The sequence below is a fragment of the Sinocyclocheilus rhinocerous genome, unplaced genomic scaffold (genome assembly GCF_001515625.1).
Source record: "Sinocyclocheilus rhinocerous isolate Xijiao unplaced genomic scaffold, SAMN03320098_v1.1 scaffold1476, whole genome shotgun sequence".
Lineage (NCBI taxonomy): Eukaryota > Metazoa > Chordata > Actinopteri > Cypriniformes > Cyprinidae > Sinocyclocheilus > Sinocyclocheilus rhinocerous.
The window spans coordinates 495,828-508,931 of record NW_015659224.1 but is presented as its reverse complement, the minus strand read 5'-3'; the positions used below and the strand labels follow the sequence as shown (position 1 = coordinate 508,931).

At 38.7% G+C, this 13,104-nt stretch overlaps 1 protein-coding gene across 1 annotated transcript; it reads right to left on the bottom strand.

Moving 5' to 3' along the window:
- Window positions 1–944: 944 nt before the first annotated feature.
- Window positions 945–2,997, bottom strand: LOC107723335 (immediate early response gene 5-like protein). Its single transcript, XM_016531899.1, has one exon. It carries the CDS (start codon window positions 2,787–2,789, stop codon window positions 1,881–1,883), a length of 909 nt encoding a protein of 302 aa, XP_016387385.1. The 5' UTR covers window positions 2,790–2,997; the 3' UTR covers window positions 945–1,880.
- Window positions 2,998–13,104: the final 10,107 nt, after the last annotated feature.

The window sequence follows — 13,104 nt, the reverse complement described above, 5'->3', positions numbered from 1 at the left end:
CGCGCAACCGAATTACCTGCGTTTTTAGCGAAATTTAAAAGCTCTTCGAAAATAGCCATGACAACGACTTGATAACAGCCTATGCATGTTGGACGTTGATGTGTCGGGTGTACTGCGGTATCTCAGATTGAGAGGAGTCGAGAGGTTTCGGCTGGAGATGAGAGAGAGAGACCAGAGAGAGGACAGGGAGGGGAGGGTGGAGGGGGTTGCAGGGAGCAGCGGATTCGAGGTCAGCCCGAGGTGCCGCTACATAGGCGCTCTGATACCTTCATTCATTGATTTTGAAGAACACCACCATGTGGCATACAGCAGAGATAACACAGTCTGCAAGTTAAGCGAGAGTTTTTGGCTAAAAAAGAAAAAGAAAAAGTGAACACAGTGCCCGCCAATAGGACGTGACGCGTGTGTCAGGCAAAGGTTTGCTTTTAGGGGTCTGGTCCTTGCTTCAAAACCCTAGTTTTGAATGTAGGCTTTACTGAATGATATGCTAATGTTTTATTTTCTTTATGGTGTGTATAAGTATACTTTCCTTTTCTTCATTAGATGTTCTATTCTTGGCCTGCAGGTGTCAGTTTAATATCCCGCTGGTAATGACATATATCTAAAATTCAATTTCAGGTGATCCAAAACAATACAGAGAATATTCATTTAGGAACTTAAATGCACAGTATTGGGCATGTTGGAACCACTGAGTTCTAGAAACCGTTGCCATTTAGTTATGTAGGCTAATGCTTGATTAAAAAGTCTTAAGATTTTCTGTTAAAGTGAGGTGTGGAAAATATATAATGAATATGAACTCGATTACTGTGGATATGGCTGATGAGACGTGCTAAGGATGTTGGATTTTGCATGTAACCTATCTGTTGTGTTGCTTAATTGAGCCAAGCTCCATATCATCAGGCCTACATTTTAAGGAAGCTATAATGAACACTCTTGGTTCATGAATTACTGTGAAGGCTTAGACTTTTTCTGAGAGTAAGGGGGCGGGAAATGGTTAACGCTGGAGACTGGATAGTCAACAAAAATACCTGGCAGATTAAATCACGGCGTGCATTATGGGAGTTGTAGTGTTAATTAATGGCCCCAACGTTCAGTGTTGATGAGGTGACTGGCATAGACGAACTACAAACACACACAGAGGAACTGGAGCTGTAGGTCAGTGCAGTCAACAAAACGCACCAGTCCTCGCCACGTTCAACAGCACATTTCAGAATACAGAAAACAACAAACTGCGACAGGGAGGGGGTTCAAATATTGCACCTTCATTAGCCTACTTGATTGCCTTGTGTGATAGCCTACTACAGAATGTAGTCTTTGTAAGCCAGTCCTCTTCCTGTAGCACGAGCTCAGATAGTCTTGTTGTTGTAGCCTGTTCTACTGGTAAACTTGTAGTCGTTAAAACGTTAGAAAATGTGACACGGCTGCTTAAAGTGTTATGTTCTGTGTGAGAAATAAGCGTGCAGTGGGTATAGGCTTCTCCGTTTGCAGCCTGTTATTCCCAACATTACATGGGCTGTAATGTTATTTTACAATACATCTTTGTGAAAGTTCCTGGGAAGGGAGAGAAAAAAGAAACAATCCACGAGCGAAACATTCAGAGACTTTCAATGTTTGTGGCCATAGCTAGCAGTCTGCGTTGGGTTTAAGGCAACGAAATTCAACTTGGTTTTAAAACGCTTGTTGTACTATCGACATTTGTTTTAAAGGATACATCACAAGTGGTAGGCTACAACCACTGTCCGCCTCCCCCACTGAAACGAAACTAACAACAAACCCAAATAAAAAGGCTTAAATAACTTTGCTGCAAAAATAAAAGTCAATTTGTCTTAGACTTTGTACAATTTTTTCATAAAGTATCTGTATTCGCATTAACCACAGAGTCAAAAGGCTACAATAGCTCTCGTCCAAGCCCCTAAACTCGCCAGGGCTTGTTTGCTACAGAACTGTCCGTTTAAGGCTTGCTCCAAGTCCGCCTGTCTGCTCACCAGTCCCGTAAACCCCGAGCCGAAGATCGAGATGAGGTTGGAAATGTTCGACGTGTCCAAGGGCTCCGTGCTCGCGTATGAAGAGTCCTCAAATTTCGCTCTTTTGCACGGCGTAAAATCCGGTACCTCCTCGATCTCGGACACGTAGTACTCAAAGTCAAGCTTACGTTTCTTGGCCGGGCTCTGCGCGCCCTGGCAGCACTGTTGGAGCGAAGCGCAGCAGTCCTGATGCAAATACCCGTTCTCTACTGTGGTAACGACATGCGTGTCCAAATCGAGCACTGTAGTTTTGTTGCAGTGCATACTGTTTACCGGCGAAAAGTCACAGTTAGACACGGGGTAGACCTCCGCGCAGCAGCTGCGGTAGAACGAGGGGTCCGGCGCTTTGCAGACCTCCTCGCTTTGTAGAGCTAGGGGCACCGAGCAGGCGCTGCTGGGCTGGATGTGCTGCGCCGAAGGAGCCTGGTGACTGACGGGCAGGAGCGCACCGCAGAGGCTCGCCGACTCGGTCGCGCTGCCGCAGCAGTCCCCCGTCTGCTCCTCGCAGTCCTCCACCAGATCGAGAGGGTTCAGCTCCTGGATCTCGTTGCAGACGGTCATCACCTCCTCGTACTGCTGCATTCTATAGATTTCGGCGTACTTCTCGTTCGTGTACACTTGCCTGGCGTTCCTCAGTACATAGGAGACCAGCAGGTTTTTGTGCAGCTTGATTCCTCCTCTCTGCGTACGAGAGTTGTGGATTTTCCTTAAAGATATCGAAATGAGACTTTGTGCATCCACTGAACACTCCATGGTGTTGATCATGGTCGGGGGTCGTGATGTTCTCCCACCTCTCCGACGAAGGACAAACTTTCTTTTAGTCAGAATCACGATATTTCGTGCGGGGACGACGGCTTAAGTCAGCTCTGTGGAGAAACATTGAACGTGGTCGTTTCTGCCTCAGCGTGTGAGCGTAGGCAATCATTAGCCTGCGCTTGCTGCCATAGTATATATATGGCGAAGAACTTTCCGCCCACTTCGCCTCCGGCCAATCAGAAGCCGAGAATACCGTTGAGTGACAAGCAAATTCCACCCAGAGGTTTTGATCTCGTCCAGTCACAAAGAGGCGGTTCTTCTGTGCTATTCAAATTCCAAACTGACTTTACCAAACTGGAATGTTCTCATGAGGCGCATTGTACATCCGAGTGCCTGCTCTTGTCATGTGTGCTGGAGAGACTGCTTGAAGGATCTGACACAAATTCACTAAAATCTATTCTTTCATAAGTTAAAAAGTACTAAGCGCTGTAAGTTTAACACAACTGAAAAACACTCTGTATGAGTAATTACAACCTGGCCGTTGAAAAGGTCATTAAAACTAAATTTTCTCTGTTTTGGGTAATCGATATTTTAAGAACGTTATACTCATTTGCAACTTACATACAAACCGTACCAGCATATGAAACGTTAAACTATTGGTCATAAATATGTAAATATATCTAAATATTTGGCGGTTCTTCTGTGCTATTCAAATTCCAAACTGACTTTACCAAACTGGAATGTTCTCATGAGGCGCATTGTACATCCGAGTGCCTGCTCTTGTCATGTGTGCTGGAGAGACTGCTTGAAGGATCTGACACAAATTCACTAAAATCTATTCTTTCATAAGTTAAAAAGTACTAAGCGCTGTAAGTTTAACACAACTGAAAAACACTCTGTATGAGTAATTACAACCTGGCCGTTGAAAAGGTCTGTTTTGGATAATCGATATTTTAAGAACGTTATACTCATTTGCAACTTACATACAAACCGTACCAGCATATGAAACGTTAAACTATTGGTCATAAATATGTAAATATATCTAAATATTTCATGCAGATTTTTTTTATATGCGAAAAACATGAATGTAATGGATGATTCAGACGGAAAGACAGCAAATGTAATTGACATACTATGTAATATAAACTTTATTATATATGCATTGCATATTAATTAGTCTTAAAATTATTGTATTATGTTTCTCTAATATTGATTCTTTATAGTTTAGTGAGGTTTATACAAACAGTTCAGACTCTTTGTGCAAGAACATTTTAGTTCTGATTAAAGACATTGCGAACAACACTGATTTAACTTGGATGTCTGAGATGGACTCAAAGAAGAAAAAGATGATAAAAGTTAGCGAGTATTTATTTCAGAACAGATATTTACAAATATGTTAAATATTTAACAGATATTTATATGAGCTCAGAGTAAATGGTTGACATCTATTGTTAAACTGCTATACTGGGTTTCAGGACAGAAACTATTCTGTAAACCTCCACAAAGGACTGTGTCATATAAATTCATCATCTTAGATTGTTTCAACTCAAACTGTTTACGTTTGACTCAATAATATTACAGAAGAATACATCTGAATGAGCTTTCTCTACAGCACTTCAGTCTGAAGAGAGACTGAACACACACCCACCCTCAGATCTCCAGTGTGTGCTAAAGTTTACATTTTAACAATGCCCAAAATCAGGAACACCCAAAAGAGTAGCTACATTAAAAAAAAGAATGGAATGTGCAAAAAAAATTGTAGAAACAATAAAGCTGTTTTTACAATTCAAAGTGAAGCTTATGCCTTATTACCTCATAAGAAAGGTAAAATTGTTTGCAATGGTATAAGAAGTGATATCGATACATGTTTTTTGCAGTGAGTTCTGTCATGCAGCATTACAACAATAGTTTCAGAAAAACTATCCATGAGGTACAGTAACAATATGTAGTAGTCTTCTGAACAGGTTTAGAAAATTAGCTCTAATTTAATAATAAACTGCTGTAATTCAGCACTAATTGGTAAGCTATAACTAAGATATAAGTAAAAGATATAACTAAAGAAATACATGCATATAGTTGCCTCGGACCGGAATGTAGACATTCAGATTTTGAGTGGCGAAAACTTTATACTGACTATAGCTAATAAATCTGCCAGTGCTGCATCCTTTCATGCAACATGCTTGTGCAGCAGTGCATTCATCCACTCCATATTAATATTTGGACACTTAAGATATTTTAAAAATGTATGAATGTCATTGCATTAGAAAACAAAATATCAAACCAAGTGGCATCTGCAAATGATGCTATACTGCTTCTCCAATCTAACGTTTCTTTTTTGTAAGTACTTTTAATCATCTAATCTCAGGGTGATTTTTGGTGGATATATGAAGCCAGTTCTCCTCAATTTCATACAGGTGTCCGAGCAGAGTAACCACGGGTGTAGTTCATCATATTAACCATATGTGATTTTAAAGATTTTCAAATAAGCAGGCTCTCTACCTTTGAAAGAACAGCTGCATTATATCCTGTGACTTTCCAGCTATGCCAAAATAAGTTTGAGACACATCAGAATTCTACACAGATATTTAGTGACTGTAGATTATTAGTCCTAATGCATGCTAATTTTGTCTAATGGGCCTCTAAACATAGAGCTGAATTAAGATGCTTCACCTCTCATTTAGTGTCATACCATACCATTCTATTATATATTCCCTATTACCATAACAGTATCTATCTGTCTATCTATCTATCTATCTATCTATCATATAAAAAATAATATAAAATGAAGCAACTATCTACTGTACAAATGATAACATATATAAAGGCTGTGAGAACAATCCTTAAATTTGTATTACAGTTTAAAAAATACATTTGTAAACACTTTCTAATTTCTCACCTGAATCTGAAAGACTTCAGATAAAGATTTGCTTGCATCTTCCTCTAGAACACCAGAATGTATAGAGTATTTGAACTGTTTTTTTTGTTTTTTTTTTTGTTTTACAGTCACATAAAAACATTTATTTACAACACGTTCTGTCATGTCCTATAGTCTCATATATAGACTATCGGTAAACAGAAAAAGCATAAACACTACTCCAGCGACAGTGAATCATCAGTCAATGGTATCTCTCCAGTTGTGATAGAGGTCAGTGGCTATAAACTTCCATCATCAGAAAAAAAAATTAATTATCTTCTAAACGCTTCAGAGAGAATATAAGATTTACTGTTTTCTTGTTAGTTGAGGTGATCACCTCTTTCTTATTGTCTTCCATGAGAGATATGATTGCTCCATACCTCAATGACATCCTTCAGTGGGGTCAGAACAAAGATTTCAAAAACATGCAACAACAATGCAAGCATCCGAAAGTAATATTTACTGATTTAGAATAACTAAGGCTACGATGAATGTCATGGATGGGTAATAGTTTTAATTTAAATATAAAATCACTAATCCCAGTTATTTTGTTTATTTATTGGTCCTTTACCATGAAGGTGTGTGTTTGTATGACTAATGTAGTGGTTGAAAGAACGTTTAAAATGCGTATTACTGACTTTAAAAAACGATGTAATTCATGGATTGCAGAAATACACTTTAATATTGACATAACACACTCACTATGCAGTACCTTAATAATCATTGTACAGGCTCACCTAAGGCAGTTTTCTGTTCTGCGTCGTCAAATAAGAAAAACTCAGGTATAATCAGAATTCAAAAATATAATTTTTATTTTTAATGAGCGTAATACTAAATGAACGTGAGAAAAACTACATTCCCCGGTCTTGAGGCGTCACTGAAGCACTTTTATCAAAGGAGGAGCATTGTGGGATTTGAAGTGTGATTTGCGTTGCTCAGGACACTCGCGGGCATTCCGGTGGCAGGAGGACCAGTGGGTGAAATATCAGGGCGGAGCTTTCCCCGCTTGGCAGATGGATGCCTTGTGAACTTAAAGGCAAAGTAATCAACTTAACATAAATCGCAAGATGCAATTTCACAGGGTCGGACGCCACCATACGTTCTAGCTAGACATTTGTTGACGACAAGTAGCCTAGCTTGACTGACAGTGCTGCTGAGGTAAAAATATATCCTGACACATCTCAAAAGGCGTAAATGAATAACCCACAAGGCAAGTGCATTGATCTGTAACATATTTCTCTTAATCGAAGTAGCCTAGATAAAACTTACCGGTATGACGCGATGGTGCTTTACACGGTAAGATGTTTATGTCTGTGGATACTTGTGAACATTCTGTTTTATCACACGAAAGTGATTATTAAAGTGTGTTGGTGCTTTGTTACATTTGGTCACGTTTCGAGTGCGCTTTTAAAAAAATAGTGACGTTCTTGACAAATAGCCTAAATAAAATGTAAATGTATCTCGTATTGCAAGTTAGATTATTAGCCTACAGATCTTTTTTAATAATAATAAAGTAATCTGTACATTCTTGTGGGAGAGAGTTTTTAAGTCAAACATTTAGTCTTTCTTTGAGTTTTGCGCTAGCTGCAGAATTGTATCACCCATAAAAACAACTGCTCTCATGTCCCTTCTGCGTTTGTCTGTTGCGCAATTCTCTTTCCATGTTTTGTTACTTCTAGAGCAGGAGCGTCAGTCAGCGACATTTTACCAAATAAGTCTGCATAGCCTATATTCGTGTACCATTTTGACTTATCCTTTGCTGAAGTATTTTTAGCCCCGGTTCACAAATTGTGTTTTATTTCCCCTTTAAGAGCACGAACTGTGTTGGGAGGGAGGTGTCAAGCCCAGAGGCTGAATTTCGGCCAATTAAAGTCGTCGACCCCCTTTGCAATACGTCAGCCCGCTAAGGGAGGGCTCTGAGCGTGAGCGATGTGTGCGGTTTCCAAGGCAACCACTTGTCCTGACCTCCCCATCCCCATCCTCCTCAGGCAAGATTGGTTTCCATGGTAATGATTGTATCTCCCAGCATGTTTCTATTCCCGTAAAGCAAGCTGACGAACGGTCGGAAAGTCGTCTGCTTTCCTCCAAAGTCTGTCGGACATTTTCTCTCTGCATTATTTCTGCAAGAAAATGCGATGATATGATACTATGCTATAGCCTATATAGGGCAGGGTAAAACCATATGTGATTATTTTCACTAACACAGATAAAGTAGCCTATTTTTCATTTATATATTAATAAATACAACCATTAAATAACTGCAAAATGCATGGTTTTAAGTTGTCCTCTATTTGGGCTGGCTACTCCTGTTCTCATATGGCAACAAACAGCCTAAGCAGAACACCTTTAATGATCTAATTAATTAAAAATGAAGAGCCCTGCTTAAGATGTAGCCTAGTTTTTAGTAGAATCAACGACTTTCTTAAGAAATGTTTGAGAGCTGATGCCATATGTGACAAATGAGCCTCTCCTGTCTGAGCCTTTCTAGCTCTTCTGGAATTTCAGCTTCCTGTGACCTGTTGAGACTCATCTGCATGCCACGGACTGAGGGTGTGTTCACCAAAGGGATGGGGGTGGGTGGGGAGGGGAACTGGAGAGATACAGAGAATGAAAGAAAGAGGGAGCTGTATCTCTCCCTCACACAGGCACACACACACACACAAACTCTTTTTATAGCTCTTTTTATCTCCAACACAAGCTCAAACACACACACACACATGCACAGTGTTTAGGTATTTGCTTATATTTTCGATAAAGAACACAGGCTGTCTTTAAGAAAATATTATTTTCAGTTTTTTTTATTTAGTTTTTATTCAAACTAAACTCAAAGTTAAGTAGTATTTTACTAGGTTAATCCAGCTATGAAGTGTGCTGTAGTGGTTTCTTCTAACATAAGGTGTTTACTTTTTAATCTTCAGTTCCATCTATAAAGTTACTCTTGATATTTTGTTGCTATGCAGTTATGATTGTGTATCAGGTTACATGCATCAAACATCTGTCAAACACATACCAAATTAAGAAAAATGAAAAGTTGTTAATACATTCCATGGAGTAAGAATATCTACAAAATGTACATTTTCTCTATAATGTATATTTACAAATGTTTATATGTGTACATCTCATAAAATCTGTAGCTATTCTTTATTTCAGAGTTTAGAAACACGGAGAAAAAACAAACTTTCTGTTTTTAACAGCTAGAAAAAGGGTTTTCTTTGGCTCTGTCCTTGATCTGGTTATCAATTTCATTGATTTCAACATGAATGATAGCCTTGGTTCAGACCAAAGTACAAATAATGACCCCAAGGATTTAAAAAATGCACCAAGACTTTGTAGTAGTTTACCCTAGGTAAAAAATCAACTGGTTAAAATTAAAATGAGATTATTTTAAGCATGGCTGTAGTTCACAGTGCCAGAAATTATTCTCCTCACTACCCTCTTCAGTCGAAGGGGGGTGCATTTTTGATGGCTTCTAGGTGGATATGGACATTGAGGTGGCGCCGTAGGAAAACCTTTTCAGGCGTGGAAAACAACCAAAATAATCGTATAAAGTAAGCAACAAAACAAAACAACATACTCTATGTATTTAACATTGTAATATTATCGTCAAATGTTTAAGTTACAGTTATCCTATGCTATTTTAGGTGAAGAATGTAAAAGTTTCTTCGAAAACAACCAACGAGCAAACAACGTGAAAATGGCTCTTGAAATATAGATCGTCCTTAATAAAATACGTTCTATAATGTAGCGACACACAAGTGAAATGCTGCCCATGTCAGAATGCCTACTCCTCCCTCCAGCTCAACAGAGCGTGCGCGGGCTCGCCCACGTGCGCGCGCGCGCTGCAGGGTGACAGCGGAAGACAGAGGTTGCGCGTGCAGCACGCACCACTTTAGAAGCGAAGGAATGAGCGAATTAGCAGGAAATGCTTTTTTTTCTCCAAACTGTACTTCATAACATATATTTTGCACCGACATTTGAGCGCCCGTGGAAGTGTCAGCTATATGGCCATTCTCAAGAGTGTAGCCGGTGCCCTATTTTTATCCTTCAGCTTGTGTGAGTCACGATTCCGATGGCTGTGGTGACACTTTGCGTTGATTTCGAGGTTCGCCTACTAATGCTCTCCTGCAGAGGGCCCATTTCTCCTTGAGTGCTTAGACCGCTGTGTGTATGTGCGAGTGAAATATTAGAAGTAACAATTTCCTCTGAAAATACGAACATCAAATCAGCTCACGCAGGAAAAAGGAACATCTAAAATATACTAAAAGCATTTCCCAATTTTTCTAGTTCTCATAGGGTTGTTTTCTAGCAGTATATTGATCCACATATTTTGGCTGATTATTTAGGCTATTAAACACAAAAAAGTAGTATTAAAATTGATTGCATATGTGACCTTGGACCACAAAACCAGTCATAAGTGTCAATTTTTTGAAATTGAGACTTTTATATTATCTGAAAGCTGAATAAATAAGCTTTCCGTTGATGTATGGTTTGTTAGGATAGGACAATATTTGGCCGAGATACAACTATTTGAAAATCTGGAATCTGAGGGTGCAATTTAAAAAAAAAAAAAATCAATATTGAGAAAATCACCTTTAAAGTTGTCCAGATTAAGTCCTTAGCAATGAATATTACTAATCAAAAAGTTTATATATATTTACGTTAGGAAATTTACAAAATATCTTCATGGAACATGATCTTTACTTAATATCCTAATGATTTTTGGCATAAAATAAAAACCAATAATTTTGACCCATACAATGTATGGGCTATTGCTACAAATATACCCGTGCTACTTATGACTGGTTTTGTGGTCCAGGGTCACACATAAACAAATGGTTATTTAATTCAAGACAAAATAGTTATGTTAGAAATTGCATCTCAAAAATCTTTCATTTCATGTTAATGTTTTAGAAATATTTGCATTTGTATCATACATGTTTATGAGGATAAATGCTGTTATGAACAATATTCATCTCACATTTAGATTTTTAGTTTGTACAGACTCTGCATGCCTTTATTATATTATTAAACGTGCAGCATTCTTCTTTGTTTCTCATATGCTCTTGTTTCTTCTCATACATATAGGCTATGCACACAAGCTCGGACGTACAGGACTATGTTTAGAACGCTAAACAAACATGGCCTGCTCTCCTTCAGAAGCTTGCAGTGTTGGTTGCTGCTGGATGCGTTGTGTGTGCCACTGTAGGGAGTGTCTCTGTACTGAGGAAATTCTTCTCAGGAAGTGGCGTATAGGTTGGTTACATGTGCAGTCCACTCCTCATACGCTCCCTCTACTGGTGTCCACTCTGTCACTTTCCCAGTCAGAATTAAATGGTTTTTACCCTACAGAACACGAGGGAGGGGGGATTGAGAGAGTGTTTGTATAGCCAACAATTGGTTGAATGTGAAATTCAAATCGAATTTTAGACACCTTGACCAGTTTATTTGACCTTCCTTGCATTGAAATGTATTCATTTTAATTAAACTTTGACTCTTCAAAGCTATTTTGAAATACTATTTTTAATTTTATTAATTAAAAAAATATATCTTTGACATCGTTCCTGTTCCTCATGCCAGTATTTTAGACAAGACTGAAATGTTAAATTTGTCCAATGCAAAAGAAGCATTTCCTGTTCATAGTTTTGTAAGCCAAAAGGATTAACAAGACATGTTTGTCTGCTGAGAGAAGCAGAGAGAGGAAGACGGAAAGAAAGAGAGGGGAGGGGGGTCAAAAGCAGACACAGTTGTGTTTCAGATATTTTTTTTCCTGCAAAAAAATTTGTAAATTTGGGTTTTTCCTTTGCTAGCAGAAATAAATGCTGAATGTCATATATTTAGCGTTGAAATTATAAAGCTACACGTGTGTTTTAAAACACTGCAGTTTTGGATCAAAAAGTGAGACGTGGTCTTGGAGTTGGTGGAATCAGGTCAAAGAATTCCTGAACCATGTTCGGGAAATATGGAACACCCGGAATTCCAGGGGTGGGGCCATAGCGAGAGAGAGAGCACTCCATAAACAAATACTCCGGCAAATGTTAATCGAACACACATGCTCTCTCTCACGAAGAAAAGGGGGAGAAAAGGGAGGGAGCGGGTACTTTCCAAGTCTCCTAGAGAAAATCTCCCTGAGTTTGCAAAGTTCTTGTTAATAATGTGCGCCTCGTTCTGTTCTGCGAAGAGTGCAAAACTCTGCGATACTTGAAACGCATTTCATTTATGCTTTATCCTTTTTATCAACCACCCCTTTAGGCCTTCTGACTGATCCACATCTAAATAAAGCTTCATTTGAGAGAGAAAAATTGCTGTTGTAAACATATTTGACAAACTGCGAACTGAAGCCCAGACCTCATCTGAAATAGACAGAGTTGCGTGCACATTGTTGCCTCGGTATAAAGTCACTAATGCTCATTCAGGTGAAGCACTGTTTTTATCCTAAATGACTGCTGAAATTAAATGTCATTCACCTTTTTCTTCAGCGTCAGTATCCGAAGCAATTTGCTCAGAGCTTATGACTGTATATAGAGCTCTAGTGTGGGTTGCCTGAATCTAGGGCAGAGAGTAAGTACTCCACTGAAGTCAGCACTTAATGTAGCACTAGTAAGCGCTCTTATTCTCATATGAGGGCCGACAATCAAAATTGTGCTATATTAGAGCTGCTGTCTATCTCTTTTTTAAAAAATTTTCTTGAATAAATGCCTGTAAAGCCTGTTTGAATATTTAAAGCATGAAATGTTTCACCACAAATAATAAAGTCAGTATGTTATTTGTATAAAATATATGCCACAAAGCATAGTTGACATATTTTAGAAGTATTTTCCTACATATTAAAAATGTTAAAGGGGTCATATGATGCGATTTCAAGTTTTCCTTTCTCTTTGGAGTGTTACAAGCTGATTGTGCATAGATAAGATCCCTGAAGTTGCAAAGACTAAAGTCTCAAAACCAAAGAGATATTCTTTATCAAAGTTAAGACTCTGCCACGCCCCCCTAAAACGGCTCATTCTAACACGCCCCCACATATCTACAAGGAGGGGGCTTTGTAGAAAACGAAGCGTTTGAGAGAGGCGGGGCATAGAGGACCTACAATAATGTACAGTAATTGAAAAATAATGTGTTTTTTGAACATTAAAGCATGTCAACATATTCTGTTACACCAAATACACAAAATAATGATCTTTAAAAAAGCATCATATGACCCCTTTAAGGACACTTTTTTTTTTTATTGTATTTGTTAAAGGGATAGTTCACCCAAAAATGAAAACCCCCAGGGCATCCAAGATGTAGGTGACTTTGTTTCTTCAGTAGAACACAAACAAAAATTTTTTTATCCAGCCGTTGCAGTCTATCAGTCGTATAATGCATGGCAATGGTAACAAAATCTATGAGAGTAAAAAAAACATGCACAGACAA

Excerpts from the sequence above, each read along its gene's own strand:
- LOC107723335 (XM_016531899.1), bottom strand. The coding sequence starts at position 2,789 with ATGATCAACACCATGGAGTGTTCAGTGGATGCACAAAGTCTCATTTCG.